Source organism: Eumetopias jubatus, unplaced genomic scaffold, assembly GCF_037043125.1.
Source record: "Eumetopias jubatus isolate StellerSeaLion01/CBP00866 unplaced genomic scaffold, mEumJub1_p1.0 scaffold_196, whole genome shotgun sequence".
In the NCBI taxonomy this organism is placed as follows: Eukaryota; Metazoa; Chordata; class Mammalia; order Carnivora; family Otariidae; genus Eumetopias; species Eumetopias jubatus.
The window spans coordinates 75,200-96,418 of NW_028275002.1; the positions used below are offsets into that span (position 1 = coordinate 75,200).

Genomic DNA, 21,219 nt, shown 5'->3' on the forward strand with positions numbered 1-21,219 from the left:
GGTGGGCTAGAGGCCAGCCAAGGTTTCTAAATGAGTAATGCCTTCCACAACATAGAGGTTAATCCTGGGGGCATTACTGGGAAGGCCTGTAGGGGGAGAGTGGGCACGGGGCTGGTTAGAGAGCTGCCCAAGCAGAGGACTTTCTGGGGGAGAGGTTGAGGCGAGAGGCATTAAGGGTAGAGTGAAAAGGGAATGATGCCCTTCAGTGAGGGGTGCTGGGGCTCCGTGGGAAACGGCACTAGGCCCTTCTCCAGGGTGAATCCAGGGGCATGTTCTCCAACCTTAGGTTATTCCAGTGGGGGGGAATGTCCATGCACATCCAAGGTCCCCTTTCCATATTCATTGTCAACACCCACATTCCCTTTGAGGAGACCAAAGAGTTTATTTCATGCCAGAAATGAAGAACAAAGTTTCTCTAATGAAAAATAATCCTACTAAGGAGGCCAACATGCTACAGGACCCTATCCTATTACGTGGGACCCAGGACCATGCCTTGGGAGTGGCTGTGGCCACTCCGCCCAACACGGTTTTTCTGACAGGCAGATGCTGAGCCTGCCCTTCAGATGGAGACCCAGACACAGAGCAGATCCAGTCTGGGCTTCCCGTTGGTCTGCTGGAGTTCCAGAGGGTCACTGTCAGGAGAAAGCTTTTGTTCGGCATCAAGAGCTTCAGCAGACTAAAGAGTCAAACAGCAGAAAGGCGCTGGGCAGCTTGGTGCCCGTGACCGGGATGGCCTGCAGCGTAAGCATGACATGACCCGTCGGCACAGAACTCAGGGCCCAGGCAGCCTCTCACTCTTCCTCAGGCCACAGGTTCTGGTTCAGCCAAAACTTTTCTCAGAGGTGGGCAGTGACTCCTCGGAACCATTTCTGGTCCGGGGGGGTAGGCTGGGGGGGGGAAGCAGCCATCACTCTTTATCTGTCCCGTCTGTCAAGCTGGAACACGGAGGAAGAAGGCAATCAGTCCCACAGGTCTCAGGGCCTGGGTTCAAACTATTTCATTAAACAAAAGCTTTTCTGCTTCTGCAGATGCTGCTGTTGAGCCAAAGTAACATGATGCCCAGCAGGACTGGGCAAAACTGGGTGGCTAACCAGAAAGCTTCATTTAAGTAACCAGGTGAGATGTGCTGAAGCTCACATGCTCAAAAATAGGCACTATTTGGGAAAGTAACCCCAAGCTGGACTGCAGCTTATCCCTCAATATTTACTCTTGGATAGCAACTTTTTATTATATATATAAACCCCTAAAACCAGAACCCACTTTATATAAATTTCCGTCAGACTGTAAAATCACACAGGTCAAATCCTGTAGGACTACTTCCAAAAAAATCCCTGGGGGTCACATGACTCAGTCTTGTTGTATGGAAATAGGACATCAGGGCCAGGAAGCTGCCAGGCGGATCTGACCAAGGCACCTGGTGCAAAGTATAGGCTTGGGTGCTACCTGCCTTCTCTACTTCCATAAAATGACCCAGCAACATAACTTTGACATTTATAATGAGTTAAGGAGTGATACCAGCCTAAATCTTAGCCATTAGAGCTAAACTCTGGAACGGACAGCTAGAAAAAACTGGCCACAATGTCTAAAATGTGTGGAAACAGTAAGCACGAAGCCTCCTGGCCTTACTAATACGCCTTGTATTCTTCTTTCTTTAATTCAACTTGGTAAGAAACCAGGCTGCAGCCAGAGGGTGGGGGCTTTGGCCAGTGGAGGTGAGGGGAAAGGCCCGCCCCACGGTCCTGAGTCCTGAGGGACTCACAGCCAAAGGGCGAGGCTTTCCCGAGACCTCTGCCCCATCCCCTTTGGGCAGTGTCACATGATCCTCTTTGAGATGACTGGACTTCAAATGCTTAATGCTGCCTCCTTTAGAAAATAACCACTTACACCAGGGCCACCCATGCTGATTCTTACGGGAAACTTCACTTGGGAACAGGTTTGAAACCTCGAGAGCACCAAGGGTCTTTGGCTTTCTACCTCAGCAGATTGTCATAGGCCAACGGCACTCGTGCTGATCATCTCCTAAAAGCATCCCCAGGTTGGGCTTCATCCCACACCAGCAGCACACAGAAGTTCAGCTCCTCAAAGTTCATCTCAGAACCACACCTTAGCCTGGAGCTGTTTGTGCTGCTTTCTTTAGGAGACGAAAGGCAAGGCTTCAGTGAGAGCAGCCCAGTCGGCCTGGACCCAGTCACAGCTCTACGTCTAGAGAGCAGGCACCTGGAGTCCCTGTCTTCCATCTCCCACACGGAGATAATGTGAGTCACAACGCCTGATTCATAAGCACACAGAAGGCCCCAGACAGTGGTGGCACAGGATTAACAGCCAATATTAGCTACTTTTGTCACTTTTCAGCCAGCCAGGACTCCACATCAGGTGGACCCAGACCCCAGAGCAGTGAGGAAGACAGCCCTTCAGAGGACCCTGCTTGACAGTCTGTACCTTTTCCGTTTCCTGCTGGATGAGGTCCTGCAACTCTTCTGTCCAGCCCAGAAGCTCCACCAGCCTCTCCACGCCGTGAACCACATCCCCCAGCTGGACCACATCCCTGTTGCGAGGACGCCAAGCAAAGGGCCCCACCAAGTCCCGGTTGATGAGCAGTCGGGGCACTGAGCTCTGCACGGCTTCAGACAAGCTGGCAAAAGGTTCTACCTGAAAAATTGCCCAGATGTGAGGAGCACAGTGCCCACCCTCCAAGCCCCTCAGGACACTTCATGCCACAGCCTGAGACTTTGAAAGGGCAGCTCAGACTGATGGTGAGGCCTTGGATACAGGGAAAACACACCGCTCTTTCATTTCTTCCAGTCATGCGATCTGCTCGGTCTCAATGCCTGGGTTCCTCCCTTCCTGAGCCTCCCTCTGGTCCACATCTTCCTGCTTCCTGCACGTCTTGGCTTCTGCAGGTCTCCCCGCCCAGCAGCATCTCGCCTGTCTGCTCTCGCTCCCTGGGAGAAAGGGCCTGGGCGCACAGAGGGCTCCTGGGCTGCCCACAGGGGTGGAGGCCCCACCTCTCCACAGGCTCCACCATCCAGACCTCCAGGGAGTCCTAACTCGGTGCCTTGGGGCTTCTTCATCCAGCTCCCAAGTGGAATTTCCATTCAGGAGTAATAATATAAGAAATAGATTAATAAATGGTACTGAGACTGGCTCATTATCTGGTAGGAAAATACTCAATTCCTGCTTTCGCTGAAAAAATTTCAAATGTACACAAAACAGTTCTTGAGGAAAATTTAGGTTTCACAAGTAAAGGTAGGGAAGGACTTTTTAGGCCTGATAAGTCAGATAAGACAAAGGAAAGTCATGCTAGGTTTGAATACATAATGCTATCACATTATTATCTATAAAAATATGCTGTAGAAAAAATAATTTTTTAAACCTCATTACCATAAACTGCAAACATATTTACAACATGTTTCAGTTTATATTTCTAATTGCTAAGCTAATTTATAAACACTTTATATAATTTATGGATCTATATTGCTAATTTATAAATAGACTAAGAAAATAACCCAATGAAAAATGAGCAAGATATAAATATGTAATCCAAAGAGAACACAATTGTTAATAAACATGAAAAGGTGAACTTCACTCTTTATTACAGAAATGTTAGATCCCCTTCTCCTCTCTTTCTCTTTCTCTCTCACACACACATTTATTTCTAACCAATCAGATGGATAAAAACCTAAAGATAGGAAAAAAAAAACAACCTTAAAGACAGGCAATGTTTGGTGTTGGTGAGGAAATGGCCACTCATACAGGGTTGGTGGTAGTGTATTAGTATATCTTTCTGGGAAGTAACTTCTCAATATTTATTGAAGTACTCACATGAATGTGCAAACATGTATACACATGATTATTCACTACACCATTATTCTGAATATAAAATCTATATACTATTTATTTTTGTTGTCCATCAATAGAAAGTTGCTTAAATAAATTGTTGTACATCGTCATCCTAAAACTCTTGGGGCTGGGTGTGTTCCAGAATTCAGAATATTTCAGATTTTAGAAAACACCCTATGGTTGATATATGTCACCCCTCAGTGGGATCCGGAGGGGTGATCCATAACCAAGTGCATTAATATTTCTCCCACACAGCATTATGAGGTAAAGTCTGAGCAACACCACAGATTACTCAGTGCTTATAGACAAGCACTGTGCTTTGGAGGTCCCGGCAGGGACTGAGTATCCATGTTTGTCAGGGAGACTGTGGGCGCTAACCAGGTAGGTCTCTGTGCACAGTGCTTCCCCAGCTCTGGTGGAAGATCACCACATCTGTGCAGCCTGTGAGGACACAGCAAAACACTTGAAGGGATTCTTTACTTCAGTCTCTTCTTTATATAATGTGTGAGCATATGGTACTTCTATAATCAGAGAAAAAGGCTATTTTCATTTCACTTTAAAGAAATAAAGAGGACTGGTGGCCCCAGTGTCCACTGCTGGTGGCTGGCACAGGGCAGCTGCCAGACTCCACACCACTCACCGCTGACCACCACGGCCCCCTGGCCCCTCTGCCCACCCCCGCCACACAACATCTACCCTTCCTTCCAGGCCCAGTGTGGGCATCACAGGTCTGTCCACATTCTGGGCTCTTCTGTCTGCTCACTCTGGCACCCCAGGTCCCACCCCTGCTCCTGCCTGGACTCCAGATGCGGAAATCCACCCGCCTGTGCCATGCATCCACTGGACAGCCTGAAACAGCACTCGCATCCATGTCTCTGGGGCCAAGTTCCCCCAACGTGCCCACTAGGCTTCTCGGTCTCCATCTTTGCAGCCACTCAGGTCACAACCCCGGAGCCCTGCAGGAGTCCACACTCTCCCACCCACCATCCCTTCACACACCTGGGCTCCGACGCCCTCTGCAGTGTTACCTGGCCACCCGCCATCGCCACCTGGACTGCCACCTGCCAGGTCTCTACCAGCTCTCCCCACCACAACACACGCGGGGTCAGGAGGTCAGACCTTGTCACTGCTGCCCTCTGCTCACTCACTCCATGTGGCCACAGGCCACTGTGCAGTGTCCTCTGCCACACACCCTCAGCTGACACGTGTCACCTTCCCGACACGGCCACGCAAACCAACAAGCTGAGATCACAACCAGTTCACAACCCTTCCCAGCCTTCCTGTCCCCCTTGTTATTTCTCCCCTATTGTGCCATCACCTAACACTGTGTCACTTGCTTACAACATCCTACTGTGTCTGTCCAAAGCCCTAGAACAGGGACCGGCACACAGGAGGCACATTTGCTGAATAAACACACAATGTGTCCATGGGTGTGTCCCAGGCACCTCAAACACACGTGTAGATGTGAGCTTGGCAACCTCCCTCTAAATACCTCCTAACCAACAAATGGCCTGAGTGCCCACAGAGCCGGACCACACCCTCTCCTGTCCCCAGGCCCCTCTCCTTGCCCTCTCTCGTAGTCACATGGTCTGACTGTGCCCACAGCCCTGCCTTCGTGAGGACCAGCCTCCTGGACATGTTGCTTCAATCCCCACTCCCCAACAGTCTCTGTGACCCCGAGGAGTACCAGCAATGTCCCTGGTTCAACCCCTTCAAGTCCATCACTTCTGCTAGCACAAAATCGGCCTCTGTGATGTGGCCTGGGAAGTCTGTCCTGCCCCACCTCTCCATGCCCCTCCCTTCTCCCTTCCCCTCACACACTGTGCCCTACCCACATTCACAGTGCCTCCAAAGCTGAGCATCCTCCCTCTTCCCCATTCTGCCCAGACTGTCGCTCCCTAGGCCAGGAATACCTCTGCTTCCTCACCAGTTGAACCTGCTCGTCTTCCGAAGCTAGGATGCCAGAAGGCTCCGAGAGCATCTGGTGCCACCCCCACCAGCCGCACCTCCTCGGCCCTGTCCTTCCAGCCTCCCCCCACCACACACACACACACACACACACACACACACACACACACACGCACACTTCAGTCTACCACTGGACCTGCTGACAAACCTCCAGGGAGGTCCCGAGGATGAGCAGCAGATCTGCCATGGGGAAATCAACCACGTGCATCAGGAATCTCTGGGGAAGTGCCTCCCCAAAGAAGACGATGTCAGGCTTCACAACGCCAGTGCAGACTGGGCAGCGGGGGATCCTGTCCACTGCCACGTCGGCCTGTATAACACAGAGAGAAAGTGGGCCAAGGGCGATGTCACGACACACTCTAAACATGGCTCTTAATATTGGGGGGAAAAAAGAGAAAGAGAGAGAGGCAAACCAAGAAACACTCTTAACTGCGGAGAACAAACTTACGGCTACTAGAGTGGAGGGGGTGGGGGGCGTTGGGGACTGAGGACTACACTTGCTGTGATGAGCACCAGGCGACGTATGGAAGTGTGAGTCACTGAACTGGACACCTGAAACTAATATAACACTGTATGTTTCCTGACTGGGATTTAAGTAAAAACTTAAAAAAAAAAAAAAAGATTGCTCTTACTAAGAAATTTTCACTCACAACAACTGAATAATGAACCCAGCTTTGGCATTTATTGACATTTTGCCGATTTTGTCTCATATAGCACCCTACAACTGGGGACAGGTTGGAGTACTTGAGAGCGGACCCTGAAGAGCACATGTTATCTAGCACATGTAACACCATGCTGTGCACCTGGGGTGGTTCTCAGAGACATTCAGATGCTAAGGAAATACTCAGTAGATGACACAGTCCTCAGGAGGTACTCTGTCGGCATTTGGCCTACACTAGGCGTAATTCAATGAGAAAAGTAGTATAAAATTTGTCCCTGATTTTAGCTGAAGTGATCACGATGTGGCCTTAGCCCTGGAAGACATTCAGGCTGAAGTTATAAGGAGCATTACCACAGACCGCTTCCTTGCAGGCCAAGGTGAGGTAGACACAAATCATCCTTTCGCCCTAAGATGCCCGTGTTGATGTGCTGGGCTGGGTTTCAAAGGAGGGGGCCTAAGAAAGAGGACACCATTTTCTAAGACAAACCCTCCTGGCCTCGTTTTAGCTGAGCTGAGCCCGGCCAGAACCAGCAGAGACAATGGACCAAAGAGAGACTATCAAATACAGATTAAGGCCAATTTGTGTTTAGTGTTTAAAAAAAAAAAAAAAAGACAGGTTTAAAGTATCTGATGGGGATAGAAAACTATAAAAAATAATGTAGTGGATTTGAAAAAGAACCAACGAGAACTTCCAGTAATAAAAAGTATCAAAAATTAGGAAGGCACTTGTGATGGGCACTGGGTGTTGTATATAGGTGATGAATCACTAAATTGTACTCCTGAAACCAATACTACCCTATATATTAACTAACTAGAATTCAAATAAAAATCTGGAAAAAAAAATGGGGCAAGCAATTCAGATCTGGAAATGAGCCTACTGTGATTGAGGTTTTGCATCTCATTAAACCTTTTCCAAACAAACAAACAGAAAGTAACAAAAATTAGCACTCGGTGGAAGAGCTTTATTCTGTACAACAGAATAGAAGGTTGATAAACTGGAAAACAGATCAAAAGACATTATTCGGAACACAGCACAGAGAAATAAGATGGAACTCCCACCCGTGGGAGCCTAAGAAGGTCTCATGGGAGTTTAAGGGGAGCTCCGAAAGGGAGGAGAGGGAGTGGGAGAGGCAATCAACATCTAAGAGGCAAGGGCCAAGGATTTTTCTAGCAATGATGAAAGATCTCAAACCACAGATTCGGAAAGCCCTACAAATTTAAAGGAGAATAAGTAAACAAAAGGAAATCCATATGGAGATAGACCACAGTAAAAGTGCAAAACTCCAAAGACAAAGAGAAAAGGTTTAAAAATATGCAGAGAACAGATAGTGACAAACTGATTCTAAAGTTTCTGTGGAAAGCAAAAGACCAGAACAAGACTGACCCTACCCGATTTCAAGACTTATTATAAAAAGCTACAGGAATCAGGATGTGGCACTACTGTAGGAACAGGTGAACATATCAGTGGAACAGAACAGAGAGCCTAGAAGTAGACTCGCACAAACACAGTCAACTGATCTTTGACAAAGGAGCAAATCTCGTCTCTTCAACAAATGGTGCTGGACATTATGAAAATTAATAAAGGGAGACGTTGCTAATGTGGGATCAGGAGGTTGGAAGGAACCCTACCACTCACCATCAATCCCACGAAGAATTGTGAACTACAGACCCAACAGAAGAACCCTCAACAGGAAAGAACCATCAAGGCAGGTACCACCCTCAACAAATTGACCACCCCAGCGATTCAGCTGGCGAGACACCATCATTCCCCTGAACTGCTTCTCCAGCCCCTCCCAACTCCCTCCTCTTCATCAAATGTCCCTCTCCTTTGTTGTTTGGACTTGCCTAGTTTTGCTGTAGTTTGCTTCTCCCAAATTGCGTTTTTCTACTATTCCTGAATAAGCCCATTTTGCTGGTAAAATAACTGGCAGTTTTATTTCTTTTTAATGTTTATTTATTCATGAGAGTCAGAGAGAGAGAGAGACAGAGAGAGAGAGAGGCAGAGGCAGAGGCAGAGGGAGAAGCAGGCTCCCCGCCTAGAAGAGAGCCCAATGCGGGACTCGATCCCAGGACCCTGGGATCATGACCTGAGCTGAAGGCAGACGCTTAACCATCTGAGCCACCCAGGCACCCTGGCAGTTTTATTTTTAAGGAAAACATCACTTGGTGTCAGAAGGGGATGCAGGGGATCCAGAGACTCTGAGGCTGGTGAGCAAACCAACAGGTGCCAGTACCCACAGACCCAGTCGGGCTTGCAGCTTTCTCTCCGACCCTGGGGTTTGAGGGTAAGTTTTCTCTGGGACTTGAGCTTCACTCTCTGTTTTCAGCTCTCCAGGCTTTATTCAAGACCTTTTTAAGGCTTTGTCCTTTCTCAGAGTACTCGTTTGGCCTTTGGTCTGACTCCTTTCTAGAGCCAGGCTGTTCCTACTGGAACTGTGCTGCTTTAGAAATTTTTTTCTTCCCTCTAGAGGAAAGCCTCTGGGAAACGGCATCCTAGTGATCAAAATGCTTTAAGGACGCCCCTGCCCCTACCTTCCCACACTTCTGGGACCCCAGCCTGTTCTATGTTTCAAAACTGTGGTCCCTCCTCATGTGCACTCGTAACTAAATGGACTGACTCAACCAAAAGTAATTTACAACTTCAACGGCCATTATGGGGAACTTTCCATCTCCCCAAATTTACTTTTCTCACAACTGAATCGGACAACCATGGCTCTAAAATTGTCAAAACTGAATTGGATGCTTATTTTAATTGGTACCTTGAGGCTTCCAAACATTTTTTAGGATTCAAAGGTTGTTCGCCTCTTCAGTTCATTTGTTAATTTAGAAACAGTATTTTGCAAAGAGGCGAACAACTGAAAGTCAACGCAGCTTCTGAGTCTTGCCCTCCCCATCTCCTTCGTCTCCAGACAGGTGGGGCCACCTTGCGCCCAGGCCCGCCTCTGGTGCCATTTCCCTCTTCCCTCAGCACTGTCCCCACCTCCCCTATACCCACCACTCATTCTAACCCTTTGGCTGAGCTTCCCTTTACCTCCAAACCCTCTCCCCACCCACCTTCTGAAAACCTATTAATAGCTACCCCTCTAAAGATAACTCTGCTGGGCGTCCAAATGAACGTCAAATTGCTTATGTTGCCTGGACTAAGGCTGAATTTCGAGCCATAGAGAAAGAGTTTCCCAAAGTGACTGAGGACCCCATAAATTTGCTGAAGAATGTAACACAGTTATTCAAACTTACTCATCTGATTTCTCAGATTTATATCAATCGGTCCCCATGCTTGCTGGTGAGGGTCAGGCCAAACGCTGGATAAAACCAGCCCAATGGGAGCATCCTGAAAGGGGTTTAGAGAAACAGATGCCTGAGTTTTGGCAAGGTGCTAGAACACTCGCTGGAAATCTCCACTGAGTGTTGGAGAAGGTCATCAGAAAGATATGACCACCAGTTGACCTGTGACCTGGACCCCAGCACTTGGAGGCTCCTCACTCCAATCCCCTGTCCTTGGAATGTGGGTTCCCCTTGTCTTTCCCATCCCAGAGGCTGCTCCAAGGACACAGCCTTGAGATGGTGATGTGGTGTGGTGTTGAGAACACCTGCAGAGTAGACGGGCTGAGCCCAGTTATGGCCTCTTTATAAATTTTTAAGATTTGAAGGCAGGTGTGGGGATCCAGCCATCCTGCTGCTGCCCAGGACAAGCCTTGTTATGTCAGTTCCCTTGACGATTAAAATGGACACCTACAAACCTGGAGTGGCCGCCTCTTCGGTCTCTCCCAGCCCTCTGCCAACGGGGACCGGCTTTAGATCACAGCCAGGAGCTCCCGAGAGGGCTGCAAGCCAACATCAAGCAATTACAGTACGTTTTCCTAAGCCTGCTAATCAAAACAAGATTCAGGCTTGCACAGAGAAGCCTGATGAACCTATTCATGACTATCACATTCGACTCCACATTGTCTTCAAAGAAAATTCTTCCTTTAGATGCTAAATCCAGCCAGGTGGCCTTTAACTCCATGTATTAATGAGCTGAACCATCATCTTATGGGAAACCTTGTCCACTCCAGACTTAGTTAACTTGGCAAACCAGCTCATTGGCATCCTCAATGAGTTCACCTAAAAGAAAGACCATACCACTCTCAATTTTCAACTCCAGCAAATGTAGGCCCCTAAACAACCAGCCCTCACCCCTTGTTTCTGCTGCTATTACAAAGGGCCAGGGCAGGAGTTGGCAATGACTTTTCAGAGGTAACACCAAAGGCACAATCCTTGAAAGAAAAATACGTTTGACCTCATTAAAATTAAAAACCCTGCTCTGTGAAAGACACTGTCAAGAAAATGAGAAGACAATATTTGCAAATGAGGAGAAAATATTTACAAAAGATATCTGATAAAGGACTGTTATCCATAATATACAGAAATATTCTTAAAACTCAATAAGAAAATGAGCAACCTAGTTAAAAAATGGGCCAAAGACCTGAATAGACAGCTCACCAAAGAAGATGTACAGGTGGCAAATGAGCATTTGAAAATATACTCCACATCATATGTCATCATGGAACTACACATTAAAACAAAACAATACCATTACACACCTATCAGAACAGCCAAATTCTAGAACACAGACAACACCAAATGCTGCTCTTATTCATTGCTGATGGAAATGCAAAGTAGTGCAGCCACTAAACATTGGAAGGCACTAAACATGCTCTTACCATATAATCCAGCAATCACATTCCTTGGTATTTACCAAAGGCGTTGAAAACTCATGTCCGCACAAAAACCTGCGTGTGGATGTTTATAGCAGCTTTGTTCATAATTGCCAAAACATGGAAGCAACCAAGATAACCTTCAGTAGATGAATGGATAACTGTGGTCCACCCAAACAAGAGAATATTATTCAGCACTAAAAAGAAGTGATCTATGAAGCCATGAAAAGACATGGAGGAAACTTAAAGGCATCTGACTAAGTGAAGAAGTCAGTCTGAAAAGGCTGCATATGTATGAATCCAACTCTGAACTTCTGGAAAAGGCAAAACCATGGAGACAGTAAAAGGACCAATGGTTGCCAGGGGTTATGTGAGGGGGCTGACCGGTTAGTGGGTGCAGAGTTTCCCTTTGGGGTGATGAAAATGTTCTGGAATCAGATAGAGGTAGTGGTTGCACAACACTGTGAATATATTAAATGCCAACGAATTGTACACTTTAAAATGTTTAATTTTACAGTATGTGAATTTGACCTCATTAAAAAATAAAAGATGGGGTCCTATGCCTCATCAATATTTTAGAGTTTATCTTTATTTAAGATTTTCCAGTCTATCCTATTCTGCTTGAAGAAACCCATCCTACAGAACTATCCCCAGAAGTACATAGGGGTACGAGCACAAGTGTCATTGATGCATTCTTCCTGATAGTAAAAATCACAAACATCAAAAAATATCCCAGAGCAGGTGAATGGCTAAATTTAATATTCCAGTTACTAAAAACAGTAAGCAGAGCTGTAGTTATTGACACAAGATAGCCATACAATTTTGTTCTGTAACAAAGCAGTTTGTAGAATATTAAACTTAATCATCCTATTACTGGGGCGCCTGGGTGGCTCAGTCGGTTAAGTGTCCAATCTTGGTTTCAAGCTCAGGTCATGATCTCAGGGTCGTGGGATTGAGCCCTGCATCAGGCTCTGCACTCAGAGTCTGCTTGAGATTCTCTCTCCCTCTCCCTCTGCCCGCCCCCATGCTCTCTCTTTCTCTCTCTCAAATAAATTTAAAAAATTTTTAATAATCCTATTCCAAAAAAATTGTTACTCTGTGTAGTGTAGGTACACATATATGGACATGTATGTTTAGATATGCCAGTTTTTTTAAGGCTTGGAACATTATACACCAAACTGTTACAAGTGGGCTATAAGAACTGGTTGAAGGGAGATACATTTTCCCCTATATATTTCTTAATATTTTACAAGTGTGTATTACTTTTCCAATTTAAAAATAAAAACGTTTCACACCATTACTGTTGTTGTCCTTCCAATACGATGCTCATAAAATGCCACTTTTCCAGATCACTCCCACTGCAAAGTGCAGAAGGGAGAGAAGTGGCAGCATGACAACTCACCCAAATGTCCTTCCCTGGAGAGGGCCTTCGGCAGACAGTGCACGTGGCAGAGGCAAAGGATCCATGAGCTTCCACCAGCTTTGAGGCAGGGATGCCAGATACTGAAATTCAAACCAAAGCTAAGTGCTGCTGGCTCCCAGAGCATGAGCTCTGAGCTTGGCAGGCCCCCAGAGGGAGTCACAGCCCTCAGTGCCTGGTGTCCCTGCCTCCTCCACCTACAGATAATGTCCCACTGACGAGAATAAGCACAGGGATCAGGGCTCCCAGATGGAGCCAAATCATGGTTAAATAAAGCCTGTCAATAAGTTTGATGTAAGTTCAAATAAAACTACATCTGAGACCTAGGAAAACATTTTCTATTCTACAGATACCAAGTAAAAGCAAAAAAACTATATAGGGGCACCCTGGGGGCTCAGTCAGTTGAGCATCTGACTCTTGATTTAGGCTCAGGTCATGATCTCAGGGTCATGGGATCGAGCCCCCAGGCAGGCTCCATGCTCAGCGGAGGGTCTGCTGGAGATTCTCTCTCTCCCTCTGCTCCTCCCCCCACAGGCACATGTGTGCATGCTCTCACTCTCCCCCTCTCAAATACATAAATCTTAAAAAAAAAAAAAAAAAAAAACTATATAAAGACACTAAGTTTCAAAAAAAATGTAGACCCCCCCCCCCCCCCGTCTTCTCTGCACTGGGAGCAGTTCTCCTGCCACAGCCCCTCATCCCCTGAAAATGTCTGCCTGTGCACAGTTTGTCTCCACCCCGCTTCCTGGTCAGGAGCACCTGTCAGCTGTTGAGCCGATCACTGTCTGCAGCGGTGCTAAAACCACCAGAAACACTGACAGACAAGAAAGAGCCTCGGCAGCTTGGCAGCCCCACGTCCCCTGATTTCACTTATTCCTAGCTGCAGCTTCCAAGCCAGCGCCATTTCAAGGGACATCCACAGGACAGCCAAGTGCCTTGGGGCTGGGTCTGCCACGGTAGGGATGGCTGGCTCTGGGGCTGGAATTGGGACTGTTTGGGAGCCTCATCATTGGTTATGCCAGGAATCCCTCTCTGAAGTAACTGCTCTTCTCCTATGCCATTCTGGGCTTTGCCCTCTCAGAGGCCATGGGGCTCTTTTGCTTGATGGTGGCCTTTCTCATCTTCGCCATGTGAAGGAGCCATCTCCACATCCCATAGGTTTTTCTCCCGTGTCTTGTCTGCCCTATATGTTCCTTTTCCTCTACCTCCCCAGGTAGCCTGGGGAAAGTGGTTGGCTCAGGGTTTGACAGAGGAAAGACAAATAAATACTGTATTAAGAAAAAAAAAAGCTGTAGAAAAACGAACATAGGTAACTTATTTATGACAGTTACCTGTTCCCACTGTCAGCTTCTGAGCTATGGATGGGCAGACAGTCCCAGCTGCAAGTGGCTTCCACTGTTCCCATTACTGTCATAAATCTCCACATGCTAAAGCCTATGGCCAGACACTCCCACCTTCCCACAAGGCCTGTCTTGCTGCAACTCCAGAAGAGATCATCCCCATGGGGCATCCACTGCTGCCTAAGTGGTTCCAAACTGCAGAATCCTTCCAGCAAGGAATCATTTTCCTGGAGTCCAAGTGACTCCTTTTTACAAATCACAAGACATCTGCAGCCTGCCTGAGCTGCAGCTGGCTCACTAAGAGTCAGTGTCGCTGCCCCTGAGAGAAAGGCTCAGCAGATGCCGCGCTAAGATGCACAGTCGGCAGTCACTACCATCTGTGAATCACTGGTTGTGACCGCTATCGGGACAGCCAGGAGATCATTATACAAAGAGTTTGATAAGACTAAGGCATGAACAGTGATCTCTTTGTGTGACAATGACATCGTAGTTATGTTTTAAAAGTCTTTATCTTCTAGAGATACCCAGTGAAGTACTTATAGGTTAAGTTTATGATGTCATGGATTTGCTTCAAAATAACTGGGGGTGAGAGAGAAGGTGGGGGGTAGGAAGACAGATAAAGTAAGGACTGGCTCTGATGAGGGCATGAGGGTTCATTACTTCCTCTCTTTATTTTTATGCGCTCAAAAAATTTCACAATAAATTTCTTAAAAAAGACATCATCATATCAGATTAGCAAAACTAGAAGCTCCCCATGTCAACTTTAGTTCTATCCAAAACTCACAGTCCACCAATGAGATCCCAACGGTGACTCTTAAACACACGGTGGGCTTTTTGTCAGGGACAAAGGCATGAGGAGTTGGCTTACAATCAGAGAACAAGGTGAAGCCTAGACGCAGGCACCCAAAGCCTTCCCTGCGTAAGAGGAGGTGCGACAGGAGGACGGCTCACCTCTCTCGAGCCCGTCGATGTTCTGTGTGTAGAGCCGCAGAAGCAGCCCCTTGTCGTGAAGCAGTCGGAGGAAGTAGTGTATGACGTTGGGCCTGTAGCTCCTGAGGTACAGCTCCTTGGCCAAAGTGAAAAAGGGCTTGGGGTTGTGAGAGAAGAAAGTGAGCTCAAAAATGGCCTCAGGGTAGGGGAGGTCATACTGCTGCAGGCTGCTGTAGAGGCCACTCCTGGGAGACCTGCAAAAAGGAGCAAGAGGCTCTGAGCCTGGAGGAAGAGGGCAGGACCCTGAGGCAGACCAGGGTGCCAAGGGAGGAGCTGGGCGCTGCAGGGCACCTGAAGTCCGGAATGCCGCTAGGCGTGCTGATGCCGGCCCCCACCATGACCACCACCCTCCGGCAGGCTCTGGCTTCGATCAGCTCTGCTATATCCTGCAGAAAAAGCTTCTCCTTCTTACTGTTGCCTCCTCTTCCAAAGATGCTTGAGGCACTAGCAGAAAAAGATACGGGTCTTCTTCCACCTGTAATGCTGACAGAAAAGGAGAGTGGCCAGGTGACCAGGGACAGTTAAGCTCATGCTAGCCCTTGACCATCCCCACCACTTAGAATGATCATACACTTCCCTCCTGTCCCCCCAAATGACCACCCTTCTCATCATGGATGACTATTGGGCTACAAGAGAAAGAAGTCTCAACTCAGAAATCAAAACTTATTTGGGAGCAAAAAATTCAGGTCAGTTGGAACTGTGCAAACAAGGGATGTAACATCTCTTAATTCCTGTTACCCAGCGCCAGTGGTAAGAGAACAGGGTCCACACCAAAGGTGTGGGGGCTTTGTGGGGGCTCTGGGTGGGCTCTCTGCAGAGACATACACTGTAGCATACTTGGGATGTGACAAACAGGCAGTGACATTTAAAGAAAGCCAAATGTCTCAGACTTCACACCAAATACTATCAGGAGAAAAAGTGGGTTCTAGAGACTATTCCAGAAACAAACATTCATGCCCTGAGATTCACACTGCCGCAGAAACTTGATCTTCAATGTTCACAGCCGCTCATACTACGCAGCAGCCAAAGGAATCCCACAGCCAAAAGACAAGGCAGTGGGTAGACTCAGCTCATGCTCTCTCTGTGAAGCACTGGAAGGCTTCTCAAGTCACCCCCAGAAGCCAGGAGCCGAGACACTCACAAGGCTAAGTATTAGGGACATGAGATGGTCTTCCACAGGAAAAAAAAAAAGCAAAACACAACGTACAAGTCACAAGCTTCAGCAGGACCTCAGGACTTAGAAAATGACTCAACACCCAGGAAAGCAACAGGAAGAAACAAAAGCAGTATGAATAATACAAAGCTTGGAGCACTAACTGAACACCCCACTGAAGTGAGTCTGCAGCCGTGGGAGGCATGCGGTGCTACAGCTTCACCTCACATGGGCCTGGAAAGGGTTCCTGGGTTTACCGATCTGCTGTTAGGGCCCCTGCGTGGCGTCTAACCAAGCTGCGTGACTTCTTCATCTCTTGATATCATGCTGACAACTCACCCAGAGTTCAGGACTGCCAGCCCCACTGCACCGGGCGCCTTTTTCACACCCCAAAGACTGGTGGCCACCATGTCCATTCTTCCAGGAGAAGGCCCTTGATGACCCTCCCCCAGGACATCTCTGACTTCAGTATAGAGATTCCTCCACCCTGATGGGAAAAGAGTTTCAACAAATGAAACTGACAACCTCCTCAAATGAGTGATGAATCTAAAATAAATACAGACATAAAAACAGGAAACTGAGAGCATTTCTTTTACTCATTTGTGATTCAGGCAAGAAGTAAGCACCCTAAAAGCACATTGTCATACACATTAGAACAATTCAGGAGTATGCATCTTCTAGAAGTATGGCCCTAACTCACTCTCCTGTTTGCTCTTTGTCTTTTGTGTTCTTTTGCTCCTTACAAAACCAACACTGCAAACTCTCTGCACAGACCCACCCACTGGACACACTGTCAGTGAGGTTTCCCCTGAAGCTCCCTGCTCCCCATCCTAGCACAGCATATCCCATCCCAGTGACAATTTCAACCCCCACCCTGCCCTCTTACATATCCCCCCTTTCAGCCAAGCAAAAGGATTCCCTGGCTCTTGTATATGTCCTAAACCCAGCTTCCTCTGCCGGAAAAGACCTTTCTCCACCTCAGCATGTCCAAATCTCCCATAGTCAAGGCCAGGACCAAATGCCACCTCCTTCGTGAAGCCAATGCTGAACCCCAGTGAGCAATCACTTTGCCCTCGTTTGATTCCCTGTTCCTTTTAGGCAAGCTGACACCCCCTCCCTTCCTGCAGTGACCCTGCACACCACCTCGCACACTCCACCCTCGGGTCAGGGACCTGCTTGCTGCTCACAGTCCACTTGCTTCTGTGTTGTTGCCTCTCCCACCACACAAAGCATCATCTTGGTTTTCAAAAGAACAGATTTCTGAAAGGTATGTACAAGAGAAAGAAGAACATGACAAAGAAAGGTATACGTGCAGGGCCAAGGGCGCCCAAAGGAGAGTCAGAGCCCTAGCTCACTACCAGTCTCATCAAGTCACTCAAACCCCCTGAGCCTCAGCTGCCAATGCCAAGAGCAAGAAACGATTCTTACAGTCTTGCTCAAGAAGACCTACAACTGTAGATCTTTCCCAGCAGAAAGTACAGGAAATACACACAGCAGAGAAAACAGTGCTTCTCCCTCGTCCCCACACTCCTGCAGAGATGCCCACAGATCCTGAAGGAAATTCTGCTGCATCAGAGACTTGTATAAAAAGCACCCGTCAAGCAGTTCTTCTGAGTGCATGCTGATAAGTCTCCAAAGGAAATTTTCTACTGAAAACTGGCCGGATGGTCAGGAAGAGAAGAAGATGCTCTGGCTACAGCCACAGCTGTTAAATGCCCCAAGTCACTCAGCATCTGGAACAACTCTTCCCCTACAGTCTTCACCCAAACATTTACTGAGCTCCACCTACATGCAAGTTATTATGAGAAACACAAAATGAATTAATGGGAAGTTGTGATATTGTGATATGTTTTTTGGTCTTCATCCACAAACCCTTGGCATTTCTAAGAGCAAAGGGCACATCTTTTGTTACCACCGTTCGTCCCTTGTCCGCAGTTCCGGAACTCCCCTCAGAGCCACGAAGGTGAAGCAGGTGTCTTGTTCTGTTTAACCAGCCCCTCTCCACCACAGCTGGGTTTATGTTCACGAGCGGACTTTGGGAAGGCCCTAAGGATGGGGGCTGGGTGCCAGGGGGATCAATTGTGATTAGAGGGTTGGAGTTTCCATAAAAACTCAAAAGAAGGGGGGGGGTCAGAGGGCTTCCAGGTTGGTGAACCACGTGCTAGGCCCCTGGGCCCCAAACTCCATGAGGCAGAAGGGACCAGGGACCCTTGCAGACCTCACCCTATGTATCTCTACTTCTGGCCATTCATTCATTTCCTCTAACGTCCTTCGTGATACACCCTTAATCTACTAAGTCAATCAGTCTCCAAGTTCTGTGAGCTGCTCTAGCAAATGAATGGAACCAGAGGAAGGGATCGTGGGGACCTCCGATCAGTGGCTGGTCTGTCAGAAGCACAGGAGACAACCTGGACTGGTGTCTGAACTGGGGGCTGTCTTGTGGAACTGAGTCCTTCACCTGTGGTGCTCTCTTCAGGCAGGTAGAGTCAGAATTGAGTTCATCTGCTGGGACAACTGGTCAGTGCAGTAAAGGTTTCTGGAATGAAGGAAAGATCCCTTGGATCTATTAAACTCTTCACCAATACTTTTAGTACATGTGTAAGATGGCATCAAGGAGATGTACCATTACTTAAGTATTAATCCATTATTGGACATTTAAGTTACGTTTCTTTTTTTTTTTTTAAGATTTTATTTATTTGACAAAAGAGCATAAGTAGGCAGACCCGCAGGCAGAGGGAGATGCAGGCTCCCCACTGAGCAGGCAGCCCGACCCGGGCCTCGACCCCAGGACCCTGGGATCATGACCCGAGCCGAAGGCAGCCGCTCAACCGACTGAGCCACCCAGGCGCCCCTTAAGTTACGTTTCTTAACAACTATGGGTCTTAAGATATTCCCATATGTATGTTCAATTCCTAGGCAATGAAACGGAATAAAGGAAACCTCACTAACACGCAGTGGAGGCCAGCAGGGGGAGCTCTCCCGCCCACCACTCCCTCCTCGCAGCCCTCTGCATTCCCAGCGGGAAGAATCCCGGGCTTCACTGCGCCGCGGAGGAAGGAGGGGTTCCGCCCATTCGGAGAGCCCAGCCAATAAGAGCAGAGCCCAGCCAATGAGAGCACAGCTCAGCCAATGAGAGTTAGTCACAGCCCAGCCACTGAGAGCACAGTCCAGCCAATGAGAGCAGAGCCCAGCCAACGAGAGATGGTCAGAGCCCAGCAAACGAGAGCACACTCAGCCAACGAGAAGCCACTATACTTCCAGTTCCCAGTTTATTCCAAAGGGTTTTTTGCTTATTACAGTCTTCCCAAGCCCCACTCCCCTTCCTCTCTAAAACAGCATTTTTGGGGCGCCTGGGTGGCTCAGTCGGTTAAGCGTCTGCCTTCCGCTTAGGTCATGATCCTGGAGTCCCGGGATCGAGTCCCACATCCGGCTCCCTGCTCAGCGGGGAGCCTGCTTCTCCCTCTCCCACTGCCTGCCGCTCCCCCTGCTTGTGTTCTCTCTCTGACAAATAAATAAATAAAATCTTAAAAAAAATAATAAAAGCATTTCTGTCCTGTTTCTGCAACTTGCCTATGGTTTTGCCATAGCTTTCTTGTCTTGGATTGCAGTTCTCTGCTATTCCTGAATACACCCATTTTGCTGGCAAAATAAGTTTTATTTTTAAGGTTAACAGCAAAGATCCCAAAATGTACACGTACTGCATGGAAGGGTATGAACATATACTAGTAGAAGTATTAATTGCACAACCTTTAGACCCAGGAGTCCCACTACGAGGAGTTTATCCAAAAAGTGAGTACAAAAATATACCTCAGCATTTGTAATAACTAAAGATTACAAACTATTTCAATAAGAGAATGATTAAATACATTATGAAACATCAATAGAATGGAATCCTACAGATCGCACCCCCAAACTGAGAGTTGGGGGGCATCCTCAGTTCCCCGCAGAGACAGACAATGGGAGGCGTCTGAATGATCTACAACCAAGAAGCCCAGACTCCATCTTGACCTCCCCCTGCAGGGACAGGAGCAACAGGTCCCTCCTCCCTGACTCTAAGCCCTTTCCTGTAAGGTGAGGCAGGGCCTGGGGAGCTCTTCGTTGGGGTAGATGTGGTGGTTCGAATAAAAAGTCATGCAAAGAAAAAAAAAAGGAATTACAGATCAGTATAAAAAACTAAGAAAGCATTTATGTTTTGAGATGCAAGTAAGTCCAAGACATATTGTTAAGTAAAAACAGCTAACTAAAGAGTGTCAACAATGAACATACAAGTGTTGCTTGTACTCATCCAAAATATCCCTAAGAAACAAACTGCTGCCATGGTGACCTCTGGAATATCCTCTGAGCTGCGTGAACAGGGACTTAACATTTTCAGGTTCTCCAGTGTCCCACCGACCATGCAAGGAAAAAACCTGACTCCTGCGCTCGACTGAACTGGACCCGGCCTGCTTTTCAACCCCAGCAAGGCGCGGGCACCGAGAGCTCGTCTCCGCCCCCGGCGCCGCCCGCCCCGACTCACCCCCGCGGCTGCCAGCCCGCCCTGCCGAACCAAGAGGCCCACTCACCTGCCGGGCCCCAGGGCCTGAAGGCGGAAAGAGCAGGCCGAGCCCACCGAGCCATGTCCTAGCTCCTCTGTCGCCCGCTCGTGACCTTGTCCCCAAAGGCCAGGAGTCCGCCGCTGCGCGCCCCGCCGCGTCCCGCGAGCCCAGGTTGGGGTGGACGCCAGGTGGGGGCGGCTTCCTAGCTCCTCGGGGTCCCGCCTCTCGCCCTGAAGACCAAACCAGTAGCCGGCATTTCTCTCTCCTGCTTTCCCACCGTTTTCAAGAGGAACGGTGATGCGAGCACTTTGCGAGCACTTACTACGTCCAGTCATCACATTTTAACTCAGTCCTCGCCAGACACTATGAAGAAGCGGCTATTATCATGGTCCCCCGTTGAGATGAGAACCTGCAGGTCACAAAGGCCGAGGCCACAAAGCCAGTCGATGGCCGGGCCGACTCCCGGCCCTCGCACTGTTGAATGGCACAGCCAACCGCGCCGTAAATCGGGTACAAACCCTGGACAGAATTTCTTCGGAGGCACAGGCGCAGTTACCCTGACAACCAGCGGGCGCCGCGGGCCGCCGGGGCGCTCCCGGCTTGCCCCGCGCGACG

General features: G+C 48.3%; 1 protein-coding gene and 1 pseudogene across 3 annotated transcripts; one reads left to right on the forward strand and one right to left on the reverse strand.

The window, feature by feature from the left end:
* Nucleotides 1–362: 362 nt before the first annotated feature.
* On the reverse strand, nucleotides 363–21,187 carry SIRT3 (sirtuin 3). 3 transcript variants are annotated; one of them, XM_028094227.2, is made up of 9 exons: nucleotides 20,632–21,187; nucleotides 18,528–18,605; nucleotides 16,409–16,556; nucleotides 15,208–15,399; nucleotides 14,878–15,110; nucleotides 12,569–12,669; nucleotides 5,957–6,118; nucleotides 2,440–2,649; nucleotides 363–935 (listed from the first exon to the last, which is right to left on the reverse strand). In XM_028094227.2, exons 3-9 carry the CDS (start codon nucleotides 16,483–16,485, stop codon nucleotides 915–917), a joined length of 996 nt encoding a protein of 331 aa, XP_027950028.1. In that variant the 5' UTR covers nucleotides 16,486–16,556; nucleotides 18,528–18,605; nucleotides 20,632–21,187; the 3' UTR covers nucleotides 363–914. The 3 variants fall into 3 exon arrangements, with proteins under 3 accessions (XP_027950028.1, XP_027950027.1, XP_027950029.1); XM_028094226.1 differs by lacking the exon at nucleotides 18,528–18,605; XM_028094228.2 differs by lacking the exons at nucleotides 18,528–18,605; nucleotides 20,632–21,187 and adding an exon at nucleotides 17,498–17,600.
* On the forward strand, nucleotides 13,295–13,720 carry LOC114201524 (ATP synthase F(0) complex subunit C2, mitochondrial pseudogene; annotated as a pseudogene).
* Nucleotides 21,188–21,219: the final 32 nt, after the last annotated feature.

Excerpts from the sequence above, each read along its gene's own strand:
- SIRT3 (XM_028094226.1), bottom strand. The coding sequence starts at position 20,686 with ATGGCTCGGTGGGCTCGGCCTGCTCTTTCCGCCTTCAGGCCCTGGGGC. Across the intron at positions 15,111-15,207 it reads AGCGGCATTCCGGACTTCAG|GTCTCCCAGGAGTGGCCTCT; the intron begins GTGCCCTGCAGC and ends TCCTTTTTGCAG. Across the intron at positions 12,670-14,877 it reads CATCGACGGGCTCGAGAGAG|TATCTGGCATCCCTGCCTCA; the intron begins GTGAGCCGTCCT and ends TTTGAATTTCAG.